Consider the following 21,193-nt stretch of genomic DNA (forward strand, 5'->3'; position numbering starts at 1 on the left):
CGCGATCTCATGGTAGGCTAACCAAAAGAGAGGAATTTTAAACACAACGATGGAAAGTTTAAATGGCTTTTTCCCCCTCTACAAATGGCGTTTTCCCCTCTTTCTGAAAACATGTCTTCCAGCCTCTGCCGTGCTTTGAAATGGCTTTTCCTGCCGTATGGGAAAGGTGAAGGGTTTGGAACTGATGTTGATTTTGCAGTGTTATTGAATGCAGTCTTTTTCTCCCAGCACTAATATTTGTGCTCTGCTTTGCTTTTCTTTCAGATATGGACGTGTCGAAAGTGTCAAAATACTCCCTAAGAGGGGGTCGGAAGGCGGAGTGGCAGCGTTTGTGGATTTTGTGGACATCAAAAGTGCGCAGAAGGCACACAACTCTGTCAACAAAATGGGAGATAGAGACCTACGGACGGATTATAATGAACCAGGAACCATTCCCAGTGCTGCTCGGGGATTGGATGATACAGTTTCCATAGCATCTCGTAGTAGAGAGGTTTCTGGGTTCAGAGGAGGTGGTGGGGGGCCCACTTACGGCCCCCCACCATCGCTTCATGCACGGGAAGGACGTTATGAGCGGAGACTTGATGGGTAAGTTCCAAGGTTTCTCTAGGCAGGTATTTTGTATTTGATATGGTGAGAAACACAAACTCGTATCTAGGGCCCCCAGATGGATTTAAAATTTTGGGAATTATCTATGTTTCCTATTTTGGGTTGGAAACGGAAGTGATTACTATCCCAGTGGCTGGTACCTTGTGGATCCATAGAGGATGTTTTCTGCAGCTGGTTGGATATCTACACTTGAAATAAGGTGGTTTTAAGATGGAAGATTTCCTTTGGCCAGCACCGATATTGGAGTTACTCTTTTCTAGAAGTAACGGTTCCATGTCTTGGATAATATTAAGGCCTTGCTCGGATGTATCCCTGCTGCCAGATGGAGCTATCTTACTCTACAACATGTGGTGAAGTTCTCTGTGGAGTATCTTCGGAATACTAGAACCTAAAATTCTCTGAAAGCTTGATGCCTAGTTCTCAGTTCTCGCTGTACGCAGTTGATATGTTAATTGGATTGTCGCCACAAAATTTCTAGTAGACTTTAATGATGCAGCCCCTTGGATTCTACCGACAACACTTAGCCGTGGGAATAACGCTTGGATGGAGAAGACCGAAGGCAGCTTGTGATGTTTCCTCTTTGGATCTACATCATTTCCAAGTTATTGGGATTACTCTTTCTGATGGTATTGGCAAAAAGAGATGATGGACATTACTAAATTTTGGAAATTATAGTGTTCTTTTTTAATGCTGGGATAAGAACTACCGCCTTGAATTTATTGGATGGTATACAGTCAAGACGCCAGTAGCCATGGGGAGTGGATTACTATCTAGTCTCTTAAAAAGCTCTTTGCCTCTCCACATTAAACATACTTTAGTTTTAAGGATGTGGCGCTAATACCAGTTTGTGGATACACCAGTGAAAAATGACTGGGCTGGATGGTTACAAAGGCGGCTAGAGGATGCCTGGCCAGCAGTGATGAGTGCCCTCGTGCCTTGGGTGATCTTCTACCAGCTGCTTGATTCAGACATAGGGCTGGAAATTAAAATAATGGATCTATTTAAGTGCCTACTGTCTCAAGAAAGAAGTCTGGGGGTTTCAGAGTTACGGTTTCAGTCTGGGACTACTTCCTTCCAGTGGAATTTTTTTTTGTCTTGTCACTAAGATTTTTTTTTTTTTTTTCTTGTTGGTTCATCTAAAATATCATTTGACACCCTTGCCCATTAAGAAGGTGGATTACCCCTGTAAGAGGGGCCCAAATTGGGGAAGTTATGTTCACAATTCTCTCCCTAGATTTAATTGGGAATATAGGTCGTGTTTCCACACTTGGAAAAGGTTGGTATGTCCTGCCCTGTGTATATTAGCCCCTCTCCTAACCCAGTCAAACCCTCTCTTTCCACTAACTCCAGTAGCACTTAGTACTAATAGATAAATCAAAAAGCACTGTAGCCGTTAGATTTTCAGCTCTGCTAGCTCCTCTGTCTGTCTTCTGTGTCCTTTTCATGGATAAGGACTTTGTTCTTTTATGTCAGCTATATAGCAGTAACCCTCTAGAAAGTACTGCTTTCTCTCTTACCTCATTAAATCAGCTTTCACTGATTAACACTGTGTAGGACGCTAAATGCAATAGTTTATAAAATTGATGATCTTGGTCCTTCAAAAGGGTGAAAAGATAGAGACATGTTCCTGTGCCAGATCCTGAAATATCTTGCAAAATGCCATTGTTGCGAGCAAGAGAGGATGAAAATAGAAAGGCAACAAGCTTATATATATGTGAATGGCACTCTGTTGCACTGGTTAGGTAGTTTCTTTTATATAATTTGAGAGAAAAAACACAGGCAAAACATGAGCTAGCTGGGTAGAAACCTTGAAAATGAGTTATACTTTAACAACAGAGGATGGATCTATTTAGAGGATGAAGGATCTAGTGATTCATTGCAGAGGGAATGGAAGGAACTTCCTGAGATGCTAATCTAAAAAGATTCAAATTCCATTTTCAGTTTATAAAAGATACCTGAAACATTTCTGCCACTTTAAATAAAAGACAGACCCGTGGCACAGGAGAGGAGGAGGAAGCACAAGGCAGAATTGGGTTATTAGGATTCAGGGGATTGAAGTGACTAATAATTGATTCTGAAGGAAGAATCTGAGAGAGAAGGATGAAAGAAAAAGGTTGAAATGTCCTTCATGAGATGGATAATTAAATTTTTAAATTAACTTTGGCTACCCTGACATATTTAGAATTTTGCAACTATTTTTTAAACACTGAATGTAATAATTCTTGTTCTTTCGTTTTGCGGACATAACTTAGACATACCGTCCTGGTACTTGTCTAAATCGGACTACTGAACTATTTGTAATGTTCTTTCAACTTCAGCTGTCAGTTTTACTCTCTCTTTATTTGGAGAGAGGACACTAACTTTCTTAGAACATAGGGCCTTTCTCAACTGATGTACAAAACGTGGGAAATATCGAAAACAAAATGGACCTTAGCTACTTGAAAGTAGTGTGCTTGTGAAGATAGAAATTCTGTGATTGCAGTAACAACAGCAGTCTCAACAAACAAAAACACCTGCTGAAAAATCTAATTTATACTCCCTGCCTAGGGTCTTAGTATTTTTTAGGGGCCTGCATCCTTGCAGTTTAACTGTTCTGACATTAGGAATGGAGATGTTTCTGGAGGGTATGCAGCTGTGACGAGAACAGAGCGTAGCAGTCTTATTAAAGCAAAATTCCCGCTAAGAGGATGACATATTTTAGACCAGCAACAAGAAAACCCCTAATTTTCTGGGTCTTATGGGTTATGCTACCCCTTTTGAAAGCAGCTTCTTACCTCTGGGTCGTGCTTTGCATGGAGGCTTTCATGGCTACAGCCCAATTTGCGATGCCATTTTTGCAGAAGAATAATTAGAAGAGCTCCAGTAATTACCAAATTCCAGAAAAATTTCTGAAGCTCTTAAGCAAAAATGGAGGGGGGGGGGGGGAGTTAATTATGAGGTCCACAAGCATGAATTTTTTTCTTGTTTACTGAATTTAAAGGAAAAAAGAAAAAAAAAAAACAACAGATGCAACTGAAATGAGGATTCTGCACTGGAAAGCAGTATTTTTTCCTGTGCAGGCAAGATGCTGGTCATGAAAGCCCAATATTGTGATTAAGACAAAATGATTGCTCAGCTTCATCATGAATATAACTTTGGAGTCAAGTAAAATGTTCAGTTTGTCAGTGTTTGCTTGATGGGTTATTGCTGTTTAGTGAGAAGCAGTCGCAAGAATGAGTTCAGCGCTGATGTGAATGTTTGCATGACTTGCTTTCAGTTGTGCTTGCCCCTTTCTGATGAAGTATTTTTCCCCCTTCCTAAATGCAGGGCTTCAGATAACAGGGAGCGTGCTTATGAACATAGTGCCTATGGACACCATGAGCGGGGGACGGGAGGATTTGATCGGACGAGACATTACGATCAGGATTACTATAGAGATCCTCGAGAGCGGACTTTACAACACGGGCTCTATTACACTTCTCGGAGTCGAAGCCCGACCCGTTTTGATGCTCACGACCCCCGTTACGAACCTAGGGCTCGGGAGCAGTTTACATTGCCCAGTGTGGTACACAGGGATATCTACAGGGATGATATTACACGGGAGGTACGAGGCAGAAGGCCGGAGAGGAATTACCAGCACAGCAGGAGTCGATCGCCGCATTCGTCCCAGTCCAGGACCCAGTCCCCGCAGAGGCTGGCCAGCCAGGCGTCCAGACCCACCCGCTCCCCCAGCGGCAGCGGATCCAGGAGCAGATCTTCCAGCAGCGACTCCATCAGCAGCAGCAGCAGTACCAGCAGCGACAGGTAAGGCCGCTGCGGGTTGCGGCCCGACCCAAAGCGAGCGTCCCGTGGGCTTTGCGGGTTGTTTTCCGAGGAGTTGCGATCCCGGGCTCTGAAAATACAAGGTGTTTCGTGACAAAGCGTTATTCGTTGATGTAGAAGTAAACCGGTGTGAAATGTAAAAAGACGCAAGTTGGCACGAAAGAGATCCGCGGGGAATGCTGTTGCCGTTGTTAATTATTTTCCATGGTGGATCTGCGCAGCATCCGTGAGGCGCTAGCTAGGCAAAGCGGGGATGTATGGACTCAAGGCTTTGCTACACCCCGACTGCTGCCTGCCTGCTTGGAGAATGGGGTAAATATTTTATTTGCTTAAGTGAGGGAATAAGCAAATTTTAAGGTCACCTACTTTTTACAGGACATATTTTCAAATACTTTGGGAGATGAGTAGTATTATCCAGTGTCCCGTCATTCCCTCCCACTGCTGATGTTTAAAAGGTTGATATGTTGCTTTTCCGTTATACCCCTGTTGCCTCACAGCAAAAATTGCATAGTCTTAGAAGAATTAAAAAAAAAATTAAAAGCCAAGTATGCATTTCCTAGCGATACGCCCGTGGCCTTGGTTCTGCAGTAGCCATGGTAGTTGTGTATTTGTGTGGCTTTATGAACTGCATGCAGGTGGGGACAAAAGAGTGCTAGAGCTCATCCCGGGATTGCTTTGAGTCATTTGAAAATTGGTGTTGAAATGTCTCTCAGGTATTCAGCTTTTTAAGAGTAAATTCGCCCTAAGAGCGGAAACAAGAAGGTACCGCCGTACCTGTAAGTGTTTTATGGTCTGTTCGGTGAGGAGCTCTGCGCTTCAGAAGGGTTTCCAGAGCTGGAAACGTTTCCTTTGCATACCAGTTATTTTCCAAAACTGAAAATATTCATTAAGTAAATAACTTTATCAGTATAATAAATACTTAGTGTTTGTTTATCACTATGACTGGAATTTTACCACTGGTAACTCTCTAATCAGGGTAATTATTCTCATCAGTCTTCCCTGCTTGAACATTGGACCTTCTGGAAGGGTTGGATGGGCTGACACTGGGGAGAGTGTGCAGAAGTGGAGATAAGGAAATCAGTTTCTTCTACTCTGATTTCCCCACTCCAACTCCCAGTGTCTAAAGAACTGTGGAAAGATTTATTTATTTCTTTTAATTAATTGTCTTCTCCTTCTGGATTAAGAAATCCAGGTCCTGTCTTGGTTGGAGAGCAGGTGGAGACACAGGCACCTCTAGAATATGAGATGACTTTTAGGCTGCTTTAAAGGCTTGTTTGTTTATTTCTAGCACCTTTCTCCCAAAGAGATCTTAACACTTAGATAAAGACAACCCTTTGTCAAGGATTTTCACACTTACCACAGCCTAAAAAAATCGGTGAGACTTCCAGAGGTCTCCAAAAAAAGCCTAGAGATGGTGAATTGAAAGGAGACATGGTTACATTTAAGGTTTACAAAACAAATCCCAAGCAGGAAAACCCCCTCTCTTCTAGTGCTCCTTTGTTTATTGCAGAATGGATAGGAGAGAGTCCAAGAAACTCGTCATATTTATAAAATGTCATTGCTGGGATGTTGAGATGGGATGAAGTACTGCTCTGAACTTGAGAGGACTAGGTAGGATCCCACTGGAAGAAGGTTTTAAGATGCAATCAGAAGATAAGCAGCGTCTGCTGTGCTCTAGCATTTCATTTTCTTGGCACTTTCTGGTTGTAGTAATGGAAGGCTAGACGATACTCGGGGAGGAAAGGGAAATAAATGTTTTTTCCTATTAATACAGTAAATTAAAATTCAGTAGAGCAAGTAATGGAAGCTGGTGGATAGTATATTTCATTTGAAGGGCTCAGAAAGGAGTTTCACATGTTTCTGAGCAATGAGTTGGATATTAACAAACATCCGTATCTTCACTTTGTAAAGCAAAACCCCACCTGGCCCTGAATCTTTTAAAGCACAAGTGGGCTTTTCTGTTTAATTTTTAACACACTTTGAATTCAGCAATGTAAATCTGTGAGCCCCTCATGCCCTGTGGTGAGCAAAAGCTACCTTGCCCCATCGTTACTGGTAAGGCACTCCCACTCGCTGGGCCGTATAGTCAGGTTTCGCGTACCCAGGGCAGGCAGAAGTGTATTTGTATCTCCATACCCTGGGTAGGAAATTCTGGCTGTGTCATCCCTGGGTGGATTTACCCAGTTCTCTCTGTATTTTTCATTTCTAGAGTGGGATTTATGTGGAACACCTAAGGGGGCTTTGTTACTGTCTGACGAAAAATTACTTCTTGCAATTTCCATAGTATTTCTCAGGGGTTTTAGCAAACTGGAGACCCTCTTACGGCTTTATAAGTGGGAATGGCACATTTTGTGAAGCTGTGAAATTAAGGTCTTCATGAGGCTGAATTGTTCTGAAATTGTACGTCTTGAAGAGCTTCGTCACTCAGGTCTCCTCCTGTCTGTCTCAACCGGCAGGGTGGAAAAGGCAAAACAAGTTTTGTTTACTTAGAGAGGTGGGTCACTCACCCACGCTCGTGTCGGCGTTTGGTGGAGCCTGTGGAAACTCGTGGGTGTTAAGCACTTGTGAGAATTTTTGTGTGGCACTGTCCTTCAGATGCTGTGAAAAACCAAGGTGAAAGGTGGTGAGGGAGAAGTTTGGGCTTCATTCCTTGTGGTTTTCAGAGAGCTGTGTGAAGTAAACAGGACTTTCATTAAAGGGAGATAATTTTCCTGGACCATAACGTGAGGAAAGATCTTCTGCAGATTGTTCTTTAAAAAAAAACCAAAAAAAAAAAAAAAAAAAAACCAAAAACCACCACAAAAAACCAACAAAAAAACGCCATTATTTCATGAAAGTTTGGAATTTGTTGCCTTGGATCTCAGCTAAGCTTCGCTTTAAGTGTATATTTGGAAGCCTTTGCAGGGGATTTGTAATGGAAGCTGCAAAGGAGTAATGTAGAAGATAAGACCAAAAAGATAACGGTAAAAACAAACCATATTCTCTGAAAGGGCTTTATTTGGTGTATTTTGTGGCCTCCTAGAAGTTGCTCACCGCGCTGAGGTAGGGAAGCTGGTGGATGTGAAAATTTTCTGCAGGAGCCGTGTTCTCAATGGCATCAGCCGCGTGGATTTGAGGAAGAGTTTGTGTTTTGAAGTCTTCTTGACATGAGATTGCTCATTCCCCACCCGTGTTATGGAAAAGGGTCATTGTTTTTTTTTAATCACCTTGAAAGGGTAAAAAAACATTGAAAACTATTTCTCTGTCACCAGAAGCCTTAATTTGTCCGTTCTGTCGATTCAAACACGCACCACAAATGATAGATTAGCAAACGTATTTTCTGTACTGTGTCATGGAAGAAGCTGAATGTGCGTGGAAGCTGTGTGATCCCATAGGAAGCAAACCAGATTTTCTTCGTGTCCAACCTCCTGGAAAAAAAACCACCTTTATTTTGTAGAAAATGATCTTTTGTAGGCTGCTTGTCGAGGTGTTCTAATGCGCTAAAAAAAACTTCTGTGCTTTTTTATTCCATTTCATAATATCAGTTGGCTTGACGTGTTTCTTGCTGTTCCACGTGTTAGCGATTATTTTTAAAGCTTTGCTGCAGCGATGTACTGAACCACATGGCGCTGAGCAGTGGGACGTTTCGCTCTTAAAAGCTGGGCGTGTGGCGAAGTACCGTGTTGAGATGGGATTTAAACTTACTTGTAAAATCCTGGCAGAAGTGTCTGATTTCCTATAGGTGATGTCCAGAACGTGAAAGTGTGAACACTGCATGTGTGCGTGTGTGTAAATTTACAGATAAGTGACCTGAGACTTCCTTTTGCCTTCTTTTTAATTTTATTTTCTAACAGTGCTTATTTGGTTGTCTGATGTTGAGGATGCTGGAGGATTTACTAGTTAGATGAGTAATTTCCTATAGCATGGAATGTAAAATAGATCTTGCTCTGGAATTAAAAATGCAACTTAGCTGGGATGCCAAGTGACTTTGTTTTCACCAGGATTCAGGAGAGCATAGTCTCTCCTGTAGCGTGGAATTAAAGTGTGGTCAGAAGTTGCACATATAGATGCCTGAAAATGGATTTTTTTTTTTCCCAGTAATTGTGATAACTGTATTTTAAAAGTTCTAAAGGCAAATGGCAAGGCTTTAATAAAGTAATTAGATATTGTTTTTTGATTTTAGATTTTTCTGTGATTAAATTCTTTCTGGAGCAGGGAGCTAGAGTTGGAAAGGAATACGTATGTGTTATTTTATGTGTCTTAATATTGAAATAAACTGATGAAAAACACTGCCAAAAGAATTTTAATCATGGGAAAAACAGTCTCGCTGAAGCCTCCCATGGAGGTTGCAGTATTACTTTGTTTTGTTGGGGACTTTCTTAGCCTGTTCAAACAACTGAAGTGAAAGTAGAAAAAAGTGAATTTAGTTTCATTGCATAACGCAAACCTTTCCCTACCATTGTCTTCATCTCCTCTTTTCCGCTCAGTTTGTCTGCCAGCAAGTGATGAATCACTGACTTAGAATGGGATTTAGGGTTTTTGAGTGGGTTGAGAGATGCCTCTGTTGGGCACAGCTGAAAAGTCAGGAATAATGAGGCTAAATGTAGCTGTTCAGTCTGTCTTTAAGAATCTGTGAGATGGCCTGTGCTGATGTTAACTAATTCCACATAAATTTTGCACTGTAGAGATCACCTGAATATTTTTAATCTCTTCCAGTAGGATGACAGGGTTGAGCACGCTCCTGTTTGTACTGGGAAAAAGAATTAACCTAAGATTAAAAAAAAAAAAAAAATACAGAGTGTAGGAAGCCTCCTTCTCAATTACCACAACAGTAAATCCTGGAAGAGTCAGGTGAAACACCTAATCTGTACCTTTTGTTCAGATAAAGCCATGTGCTGCTTTGATGTTTCCTCTGTATGGGGAAATGTGAATTAGGGAATGGAAAATTAAACAGTCCACCTCAGATATTCTCAGGTTTTTGTTTGCAACTGTCGAGCATTTTCACTTTGTTCTCTCTTGTGTTTCTGTTTATGTCAGCCTGTACTGCTTCTCATCTAAATATAACCTAGACCATCCTCTTAAACATATTTTTTTTTTACCCTTGCAAGTATATCAAGTTTCTTGAAATTGAGCACAGGCAGAAAAATTTTCAGATAGCTTTGAAGAGAGAGGAGATATTTTCGTGCTGAGGAGATTAAAATACAGAAAGCAGACCTTTATACCCTGCCTGCTCAAAAACGGCCGAAAAAGGCTACTTGTACCTGCACACGCACTCATGTCTACACGTAAATAGATCCTCCTACGGCGGAAAAAAAAGGAAAAGAAAAAAAAAAAAAAAAGTCAGTTGTCGCCCGGGCTCTGGCGAGCAAATGGTGTCTCCGTCCCCTCGGGAGGGGACGCGGTGACAGCCCATCGGCCACCTCAGCGCGGCGGGAGGCGAAGCCTCTCCCGCCCCAGCCCCGCCGCCGCCGAGTGCTGACAGCGCGGCTGGGGGAGGGCGCCAGCTCGCATGACCTCATCGGTGTGCTCTGGAGCAATCTATTAAAAATGTGCGTTGCATAATAGATTTTTATCTCGCTCTGAAAACCCGCCGCTTTAGGTCGCCTCGTGGCCTTGTGCTGCCGGCGGGAGCCCGTTCCCGCGCTGTAATGGCGGCGGGGACGGGAGGGAAGGCGGCGGTGCGGGGCCGCCTCCCGCGGGTGCGTTGCGGCGAAAGCGGGCGGTTCCCTGGCCGCGGTGCCTTTGTGAGGAGGGGGCGCGCAGCCCCGGGCCCGCGGCCGCCGCAGCGAGCGCTGGCGGAGCGGCGGGGGGGGGCGGGCGGGCGGGTTGTTTGTACCTCAGAACCGGTCTGAACCGGCGGGAGCCGGCCGGGCCCGCCGCCGCGCCGCCCTCAGGGCGGGGCCGCCCGCGCCGCCCCTCAGCCACCCTGCAAACGCGGCGGTTAAAAATACCACTGCTTTCTACAAACAGCTTCTTAAAAACATAAAAATAAAAAACCCCAGCCCCAACGCTGGGGCTGCTTTCGCTCTTGCGTGAAGGTTGTTTTTTTTTTTTTTCTCACACAGCGCAGGGAAGCGCCGCGGTTATGCAGTGAAACAGCAGCGCCTGTGTAAAAGAGAGATCTGAGGGAGGTAACCGGCCTCTCAACCTTTGAGTTTTAGGTCACTTTTTATTTTTGAAACCTTTCTTCAGCGCCCGACGCTCTGCCCACTCTAGAAGTTAGCACCGGCTTCCCTGCCGGAGGAATGAGACCCCAAAATCCCCCAAAAAGGTCGACTTTGGAGCCTATCCCCAGATCTTAGGGCCACCACTGCCGTGGTTGGAAGGAGGTAGGTTGCAATTGTGAAATAAAATAGAAATTTCGACATTCCTAGCCCCTCTGGAAGAGGCCACCCCCCCATCTTTTATATAAATATACAATAAAATCCTTTAGAACATCATGAAGCGAAGCGACTTTTTTATTTTAGACATGTTTTTCTTTGCATGAGCTGCTCAAAAAAGAGTGGACGTTTTGCCATAATTAATAAAATCCCCCCCATCCCCCGCAGTACTCAAATAATAGTTGGTAGTTGCTGGCTCTAAATGACAAAGCAATTAAGCCTCTTCCTAAATTTGCAGAAGTAGGTGTTTCTCTAAGTCTGGTCTGGCAGTCTTTGTTTCTGTGGCAGGGCCCAGAAGCTTAACTGCTGCTGCTGCTGCTTGTTCAAAGTGCATTTGATTTCTTTGCCTCTACAGGCAGAGGAAGATTTCTGTCTTTTTCCAAATTAATTTCGGGAAGGGAGTCTTAAAAATGCGTTGTGAAATGGAAAGGAGTCTTAGAAAAATACCTCTTATTTAATTACAATGATAACTATTTTGATCGTCTCACACGACTTTATTGTTTTGCATTCTGTTAAAGAGATTATTTTTTTTAATACTATAAAGGCTTCTTGCAATTAGATGAGAGTCTCTGTTAGCAATACAAGGATTTCTGGCAGCTAAATCCAGGCTCTGATGTGAATTGCCTTATCCTCTGCTGGGGGAGGAAGACTTGCCGTGTTTTAAAAATAATATTTTTAAGTAAGTCACCTGTGGATGGCTACAGGTCTGCAGGAGCCGGTATCTGGTGTGAGATTTGGCAATTTCAGGTCTTCCTAACCTCCTCTTTGGGAATGGTGGCAAAAACCTGAGCCGTGTGGAGGGCAGTGTGGGGGAGGCGTTGTCCTCCTGAGTTTTGCTGGTTTGGGCTGTTTGTTAACCCCGCGGGAGCTGCTGAGAATTGATTTTTCTTCCCGCGGGTGTGCCACAGCCCCAGGAAGGCGTGGTGCTGTTGGTGGATTAGGTTTGACTTGGGGTTGTGCGCGCACGCGTATGAACAAAATGGTCACTTCTAATTGCATTTTTAAGGCTTTGATTTCCTTCCAAGTATTTTGCTTAATCATCTTGAGTAGGCTGAGGGAAGGAAAGAATCAGCTGAGGTCAGGGAAGTTGAAGCAGCCCGTGCTACTTCTCAGAAGCCAAGCTTAAGTCTGAGGGATGCTGAAGGCAGGAAGAAATCTGCCTGCTCTTCTCTTCTCTTCCTGCTGTACACCGACCCAGCAAGGGGGTATCAAACCCTGAAAAAGCCAAACAGAAAAGGGGAACTGTGATGTGAGATAGGCTGTGCTGGGTGCCTCCCTCCGGGTGAATGGTCCAGATTCTCCTTTCTTTGAGAGAAATACAACTGGGATGTGAATCATCGCTAAAGCAGATTAGAAGGATGGTAGTCTAGAAGTGCCTGCTTGTCTCCGCTGATGAAGGGAGTCTAGACCGCTCAGATGGAGACACATACATTACAGGCACCAAAAGGTGGGGGAGAGGATTTCCGTCATCAAGACCTTTGGAATAACAGGCAGTTTAATAATTTCTAATGAATATTCACGTGGAGGGATGAATAGCAAAAGAAGAAGGCCGTATTGAAGGCTTCCTGAAAAAATACCAGTCATTATGATGATCAAAGGAAAAAAATGCAGCTGCCACCCGTGTTCAGTCATATGTGTTTCCATTAAAGCGTAGACAGAGCGTCCCTTCATATCTTAAAGGTCGGACTTGCAAGTACAACATTTTGGGTTTTTTTCCCAAAGAGGATCTTTGGCTCTGCCAGAGGCGTGGATGCAGGCACCGCAGTACCTTCGGGAGGGAACCTTCCCCATAAAACCTACGGGCTGGGAGAAGAACTGTCTTCAAGGCGTGTTTGTGAGACCTCAGCATTAACCTTAAAAACAACTTCAGGTAGAACATACTTTGCGTAAACTGAGGTCACAGGGATGTGAGTTAATGGTGAATAAACCTTACTGGGGAAAAAAAAGAGAATATCGTCCCTCAGTCTTTGCCCCTTCAATTAGCTGATGCACTTAGGTTTGCCCTTAACATCCAAGCGTCCGTCCACGACGTCGCAAGTGCCAAAACCACTAATGATGGCATCAGGGTTTTAAGTGTGAAAGCTTCTTAGCGGGCGATTAGATATCCCTCTCCAGATCATTACGGTCAGCTGGTAATGCCGCTCGGAGAAGAGGACGCAGCACGTTTACGAGTGGAAAATCACAGACTTGGAGACAAGTGAGGGCTTTGAAGTTGTGTGGAGGAGAAACAATTTATATATGCCAGGACATAGTACTAATTTTTAAAATCAAAAGGCGTGACTGCCTGTTGTGTTCAAGGGAAGCAAAAGCTGAGTTTCCAAAGGGAGGAGGAAGGGAGATGTGTACTGTGTAGATGCTGTATTAATTTAAAAAAAAAAAGAGAACCTTGCATTAATATTAATTAAGTGCCTAACAGAAGAACAAAAATAGCATTTTTAAGTGTGCAGAGCATTAAGAAACAAGGCTTCTCTGTCAACTCCGTCTCGCAAGAATCCTGTGACAAAGGTAGGGGACCTGTTCTGCCGTTTCCCGATGCTTGCTGGGCTTGAGACACAAACACCCCGTCTCTTTCCAGCCACGAGTCCTCTCTCCTGTTTGGAAAAGTGAAACGTGGAGCCTTTCAAATATTTCTCTTTGAAAAATGTCTCGGGTTCAGTGTGCAGTTGCCTTATTTAGCTCAAAGTGGTGAATTTTGACTAGAAGACAACTTAGAAATCTAGGATGGCAGCAAAAGTACCTTTTGGAGAATCCTTTCTACAAGAGGGAAGCAGTTTTCAGGGCCACCATCTCATTTCTTCCACATTTGTCTTGTTGTCCACAGATGCTCAGAAGTCTGCATTGTTTTTATACCTGGGCAAAAACATGAAGACCTCATCAGACCCTTTGGAAATCGGGAGAGTAGTTAGGATGTATCTCCGGCAGATCCTGCCAATAAAGGCATTCATGTATTTTATTATCTTGTGTCCGTTTGAGAGTAGAAAGCTTTCCTAGCGCGATAACGTATGAAAGAAAGGCACTGTTCTCCTGAAAGTGGATTCCCAAGAACAAGCAGCGCTGGGTCCCTGTGGACAAATGGTGCTGGGCCGGGCTGATGGAGAGGTGCAGAGTGCCCTACTTATTCCGGCTGCTACAGGTTTGACCTCCTTGCGTCACCTGACACCTCGTTCGGTAAGAGGTTGCTGCAAGATCTCAAACCCTCAAATTATGTAAGATTGGCAGAGTTACTTTGAAGTTGGTCCCTCCCTTCGATGTTTGTTTACTGCATGGTGTGTCCTGTTGTCTGGATTGTGAAGGATGAATAGTCACAGAAAGGAAGCTGTCGGGTTAGTACCAATTTTCTGTTCCCCCTCGCTTTCTGAATAGCCGTGGAGCTGTGTTTGTCCCTGTTCCAGAGTCCAGGAATACGCCGAAGACGTCCCGTGCTGGTTGGGGCTTGGCTGGGTAGATGCTGGCTCGTGTAAGTTTTCTATTTGTTTGGAGGCGGAGGGAAGTGAGGAATGACTTGTGGTGTTAGAGGAGAAACAAATAGATGCTGGGTGCCAGTTATTTCAGAATTTATGTTGGTTTTGCTTTTCAGTACGCAGTTTCCGTGTAACTTTTAGAGATCACGTGTGAAGAAGGGAAGATGCTTAATTAATACTGTACGTGTGGCTTGCAGGCTGCGCCTCGCTGTGCTGCTGTGGTTTGGAGGCGTTAAAGCCTGCTCTCCGTCAGCACTGAATCCCGTAAGGGAAGCACGCAGGTGGGGCACAGAGGATTTGCGTGTGGGAATTCCTCGGAGGACTTTTCTTCTGTGCCATTATCTCCAGTGTACCAGTTAAATTGCCTCCCGCTGCTCCTCCTTTCCCAGCCCTGGTAACTACATCCTGCCGCTGCCATGTGGTGTGGAGGCCAGGCGCGTGAAGGCAGTCAGCCTGGGGAGTTACGGGACGTAAGGCATTTTCCGTTTGCATTTTCCCCTACTTTTGTGTTTTTCCCACAGACATCTAAGTCCTCATACTTGCTTTACGATTGAGCGTGATGGAACTGCCCCAAGGATCTTGGGAGGGGGAGCAGGATGTACATCGTCAACAAAAATGTCCCTGGACTTCTGACCACGTGCAGGTTTAATCACTAAATTGTAACAAATACTACTGAATTAAATTACGGTATGATGCTTTCTCAGAAGTTACTCTTAAGAGGCAAACACAAGGGCTGCTCTCTCGTAGGATACTGGTTTTGGTTTTTAATTTCCGAGGCTGGCGTTACTCTCTATAGCTGCCTGACAAACGTAAAGGCACATTTCCCCGCCAGCGTGGTACACATTCACTAGGCTGTAGCGCTTTACCTGTTTCGTACAAAGATTGTCTTTTAGGTTTTTTTTTTTTATTTTCGTGACTTAAGTGTTTTTTACCCATGTGGAATTTCACAGAAAGTTCTACTTATAGTTGTATTTTTATTTGCATGTGGGCAGAAGATGAAGTAATTCCCAAATATAGTCCTAGCCAAGAGATCCATCTGTTCTCTGCATTTTTAAATGGCAAATTAATCCTCAGCATACAACTCATCAAATGTCTTCTCTTTTATAATGTATGCTGCCTGAGATCACACAGAAGTGACATTTTTTTCCCAGACCTTCCATTTTAAGTAGTCCTTTACATGAGAATAACAGCTACCGTTCCGGTTTGGCGGAGTGCATCTTCCAGTTGCTGTAGTTGGTCTGAAAAAGGATACAAAAAACCCAAACCCTTCAAAATCATTCTTCCCTTCCTCTGGTTGGCGTGTCTTTAGAATGCTGTAGAAGGTGTAAGGCAGTGCAAGTTCTGTCTCAGAAACATCCTTAATAAACGTACGTATTTCGGATGGAGAGCTGGGGTCACTCTGTCCGTTTTCGTTGGGTTTCGCTCTCTGGCCAGTGGTGACCATTTTTAGAAGTACTGAACTTCCACAGCATTATCTGCCGTAAATGGAATTTCTATATTAAGCTTTGCGTGTTCCCAATTTTACTTAAGCAGCATTGTTTATCAGCTGTGTGTCTTGGCACGCCTTTCATTGCAACTCCCATCTGAAGAACAATTCTGTTTGTTTATGAGAGAGGATGCAGCATTTCAAAACGGCTCTGAACTGGGAATTTCAACAAACGGCATTTTGTGTAACACTGGAAACCAGTGCGTTGACGAGGGAGGCGATGATCTCACCCGCCTGTTGGCAGGGCAGAGCGCAAGGCTAGGGGCTCGCTGCCCGCGCGGGCAGGGAGAGCGGCCCCGGGGAGCAGGAGGTAAGGCGCGGCCAAGAGCGGGGCCACGGGATGGCAGACAGGTGAGGGAGGTAGGGCAGAAAAACAGTGCCAGGTTTGGGGTTTTTAAAGGTGAGGTCTGATGCTTTTCTAACACACCGACAGAATTAGTTCTGCAGGTCTGTTTGCCATGATCTACCAGCAGTTTTATGCTTTAAAAAAAAAAACCCAAAAAGCATTTATACCTGTGCAAGACTGAAATAACCTGGGGGCGAATCAGAGCTGGTGCTTTTTTTGTTGTAGCATATGTACGAAAAAAGCTTTTCTTCTGAAAAATGTCCGGTGCTCAGCACGATGTCAGGATAGTTAAGGCCAAATGCTTTTAAAATTGCATTGAGAAATGTTTGTTCCCAGGAAATCGTTTGACAGTGCTTTTAAGGCAAAAGAAGTTGCTTTTTACTCCTCAAGTAAACACGTAGTAACATACTTGGACGCAGTAGTGGTTGCATTTAAAATGGGATTTCACCCTCCTGGCTTATGGACAGTACTTGGAGTGGGGCTGTGGTTTTTTAAAGAAGCTGAGTAGATCCCTTCGTGAAAGCAGCGCATTTATTGTTTAGGAAGCTGCCTTTGCATGTTGCATCCTGGGTATTTGAAAAGCTTTGGCCTCCCGTCAGCCGGGAGTTGGAGTTCCTCAGCCTGCTCCCCTCGGTGGTTCGTTCAATGACCTCGGGCAAAGCCCGGTGGCCTCCTCTTACCTTATTTTTCCATCCGCAACGCAGGGATGTTAAGACATCCCTACCTCCCATGAGTCTTGAACTACAATAGGTTTTTTAAAAAGATTTCATATACTCTGAGGTGACAGTTGCACAATATTAATTTAGATCGTCTGCAGATAGCTGGCAAAAGCTGTTGACTTTAACAGTATTACGCTAATTTTGGCCGAAGGGTTGAAAGCAATTTTTCTTCTAGACTGAACAAGCCGTTCCTCTGCCGTAGCAGTGAACTCTGCCCCGTTGTTTTCTCTTAAAAGCTGCTGCGATTGCAGGCTTATCGGTGCCAGCAGCCTTGAGCGGCAGCTCTTCTGCAGGCAAGTCTCCGTGGCGATTGAAATAATTTGGCTGAAGCCTGGCGCAGTCGGAGGAGGTGGGAGTTTGGGGTGGCTGCAGCGGGACTTCTCGCAGGGGCTGGTTCTTGTCCCAGGGCTTCCCTCGATGAAGGTAATGTTAAAAACCAGAGGCTCTTTGGGCTCGTGCGTTCTCACACCCACCCTCTTTGCATCCGTGGAAGTTTAATTGTGGGAAAGCTATGCCGAAGAGCTGGCTTTGTACTTCACCCTCAAGGCCTCCATGGCTTTAATCTTTCCCAGCACTGAGCTCCATCAGCGTGGCTGTTCGCTGAGAAAGCGTTTCCTCCGTCTTCCCGGAGTTTCATTTTTGAGCGTGAGCGGTCCCACCGTTCCCTGGCAGCATCCCTGTTTCGAAAAGGCGGTGGCTGGGGAGGCAGGCTCCCAAGTTCAACACCAAACCCGTCAGCTCCGCAGCCCAGCTGACAGCCAGCGCGGAGGGGGGGCGGAGGGCTTCGGTACTGTCTTCCCAGCAGGACTGAGCTGCTGTGGTTGCTGAGTTTGCTGTGTAGATAGGCTGATGTGTTTGCAGCCAAGGCTGTTGGGTTTTTTCCCCCAGGTTAGTGTTTTTTATTCTTGGCTGTACGAAGTTCAAGCCTGAGCACAGAGGGACATGGGTCAAGGAGCAGTGTGGTCACACAGACTGTGGGTTGGGCACAGTCTCCATCAGCCAGACGGGGATTAATATAAACATCCGTATTTTTAGTGATCGGGATGGATTATTCAGTTGCCGGGAAAAATTAAAAGGAGCCCACGACTGGCTTGAAACTCTCAGAGCGTGTGGCTCCAGGGGAGAGGTGGTTCTGGGGGTGGGAGCTGAGCAACATCTTCATCTTTTCTGTGATTCCTTCAGCGTGCTGTTTCTCATCAAAGGTCAGGCGTCAGACATCAGGTTTAAATGACTAATGTAAATGTATTAGTGCAGCCTGTCACAGAAATTAAAATGGGAGCTTAATAAGCCCGTCACTTGGCTGGGGTTAAATACATGGTAAAGATTATCTGGAGACTGTACGTTAAAAAACTTACTGGTCAAAGACTGAAAAAAATACTGCAGACAGCCTGCGTTACTTGGCCAGCTGAAAGAGACTGAGTTGTCGTGGTTGTGTTGCGTTCCCATGCCCTTTAAACATAATTTTGTTTAATTTCTTTCGATTCAGGATTCCAGCCCAGCAGGAGATTTCTTAAGTCTCCTTTCTGGGCGTGGTAAGACAGAAAAAGTTAAGGGAAAGAGGATGTCCTAATTTCATTTGTCTGCAATACTTAACGGTCCTTCTTCAGAGCAGTAAATGCTTTTTATAAATTTGTTGTGTGCTTTTTGTGACTATTTTCTGCTTCCAGGCAGTAGGTCTTTGTATTTTTTTTTCTTCCCCCCCTCAGTAGCTTGTTTTATCCTAGCTGTGTGTTGTTAAATACTTCAGAGTGTGTGACGTGTACAAACCAAGGTTCCTTGGGTGGTGAGTTCTCAGCGGCTTGAAAGGGTGCCAAGAATGTCACGCAGTCTCATCCCGGCGTGCTTTGCACCGCGGCCTCCAAAGGTGCTGGAGGCCGGGGTGATGGGCACAGCGTCATTGCACCGAGAGAATATTAGGTGTAGCGCTCTGCTCCCCGGCTCGCTTTCTCCACCCTTGCACGCCAAGCAGCCAGAGTCTGCTAATATTCTTATGTAAAATGTAAATTAAAGCTTTGTTATGAAATGGAGAAGCGGCGTTCAGGCTCTCTGTGTACGCGTGTGTGGGCTGAGCCCCTCAGCTGCTCACCGGTAGTCTGCAGAGTACCGTAACGACGTCTGAGCTCCTGATCTCTTCGTACAGACAGACTCAGATGGCTGACTGGGCTTTCAGATACCTTTCGCTTCAGGTTCGACAGCTCCTCGTAGCTAGGGAAAACCCCCCTATATTTATTTCCATGTGAGAAAGGTGGGGTTTTTTCCTTACAAATATGCTGGTGCGGACTGATATTACGCAGGACACGTCGTGTGTACGAAGCAGCTCCCTGCTGCTCACCTGCATATTCAGGTCAGCGTTGGAGCCGGCTCTGGCAGCGATGCTGACCCTCTGCCCAGATCTCTCGGATTTTCGTCGTGGTTATTCCTCCCCGAACGTGGCACAGCAGCCGTCTGGGTTGCTGGAGTAACCTGGTGGTGTCTGAGTCTCGTGGGAATGGGCTGCTGTTCTTACCACGGTACATGAAATTTGGTGTTTTCTGACTGGTACGTGTGTAGATACGTTTTTAGATGCGTATATTATGTAGTGGTATGTCAGAAATAGCAGCCTGTAATAGACCTGTGCATATATTATTTCAATATATCATTTTTCATCCAGAAGAGAAGTCAAAATATTCCACGGGCAAAGATCCTTTAATCTGTAGCTAGAATGGAATATGATGCATTTTTAAGGGGTTTTCTTTTTTAAGCAGTTAGCATCATACTTTTTACTGGATGCTGTCTGGCAGTACTCAGAATTTTTAAATTCTTTTTTTCCCGAAAACATGTTGGTGCATTCAGGATGCTTTGATCAATTTTCTGGCACTGTTTTTCCCAGATCCAAGAAATCTAACTGGCGGTTTCTTTCTGAAGGCTATTGACGATACATAAAGTACCGCAAGGATTTGTGTCTTCTGGGTACGGCACGGTCACTAGCTGCCTTTTGCAGCTGGTCTTCTTTGCGTAGAGCTCATCTACGGCAACTTAACTCGGATCTGGAGAGGGAGGGACGAGGAGAAAGGGTTCCTGTTGCTTCCGACTATGCTAACTTTGGATTTCCTGACCCAGCTTGGGAACCTGCCGCAGACATGCGCCGTGAGAATAACCTGCCGTCGGCTGGGACTCGCTGAGGGAGGCTGTCCTGTGGAGTCCTGGATAGATCTTGCTAGGAGATAATCTTTACTTAGAGATTGTTTTGACAGGGTACTGAATCGTGGCGGATCTAGGTAGAGTTCCTGATTTCAGTTAATTTTGGCAGGAAAAAAGGTGATCACTCTGCGTATTTCTGTGAAAGGAATCCTGGGTCCTCTACCAGCTCTGGTTAAACATTTTTGAAGGTAGTTTAAAAACAAACAAAGAAAAAACATTTAATTTTTACTTCTTTTTTTTTTTTCCTGCTGAAATTTGGCATATGTTCCTTGAAAAATGAAAAAGGTTACATATTATTTTAGGTGGCTTGTTTCTTAACTTACTTTGACAATCAGACGTTGGTTTGGTTTTGTTTTGTTTTAAAACCCCAAGTTCGGCAGCGCATCGCCCGCAGTGCCCGTTAAAGCTTCTTTCTGCGTTATTTTCCATGAGGGCGGTGGCGTTTCCTGCCTGCTGTAACCAGGGCAGTCACCGGCCCTGCAGCTGACTCACGGCTCTCAAATCAGCTAGCAGAAGCGACGATTGTCCCACATTTTAAAGCTGTGAAAGGGCAGGGCAGGTTGTGAGAGCCCTTGATTCCACGCAGCCGCCATCGATGAAAAGCAGCGGGTATCCCCTTACATCACCTGGTTTGGAGTCTCTCTTTTCTTTTTGCTGGGGAACAAAGGGAGTGGCTCACTTTGTATTCTTCGCTCAAGTGCTTTCATTTTTCATACATAAACAGAGTGTAACTTCATCGTTACTAAAACTGCAAAATGCAATTACTTTAAAGTGGGATATTTCTGTGGAAATGAGGACTGGTTACGTGGGGTGCTGCGTGCACCAGGGTTTGAAACGTCACCTTTGCTGGAAGGGAGAAAAGGAAAATTCTGTGTGCGAAGTAGCAGCGTGCTGAAACCAGGCCCGTTCAGGGCTCATTTTTGTGATCCGTTGCTGGGCTCTCACATGTTGAGGCTTTGGGACTCTGCCCGTACGGATAAAACTTAGACTGGATCATGAATAGATTTTTATCTTGATTAATAGGAAATAGATCTGTAGATAAATACTGTGAGTAAGAACACATGCATCCTATGTACTTGTAGAACGCTGTAGGCAATTGTGGAAGGCAGATGAATATTTTAGAAGGGCTTGTAAACTGTACTTGTAGAGTGCATGTGTAACAGGAATTTCATATCCACCTCCTTATTGCGGTGAGAACGATCTCCTTTGTAGCTCAGGTTTTCCGTCTGGTTTTG

General features: G+C 44.7%; 1 protein-coding gene across 1 annotated transcript in view; it reads left to right on the forward strand.

Moving 5' to 3' along the window:
- SPEN (spen family transcriptional repressor) overlaps positions 1 to 21,193 on the forward strand; it is a 67,786-nt gene that overhangs the window by 18,822 nt on the left and 27,771 nt on the right. Inside the window, exons 2-3 of the mRNA XM_086764369.1 lie at positions 265 to 585; positions 3,913 to 4,389. Of these exons, the coding sequence (XP_086620495.1) occupies positions 265 to 585; positions 3,913 to 4,389 (798 nt within the window). The remainder of the gene's footprint in view (positions 1 to 264; positions 586 to 3,912; positions 4,390 to 21,193) is intronic.

The sequence above is a fragment of the Chlamydotis macqueenii genome, chromosome 21 (assembly GCF_036417535.1).
Source record: "Chlamydotis macqueenii isolate bChlMac1 chromosome 21, bChlMac1.mat, whole genome shotgun sequence".
NCBI lineage: Eukaryota > Metazoa > Chordata > Aves > Otidiformes > Otididae > Chlamydotis > Chlamydotis macqueenii.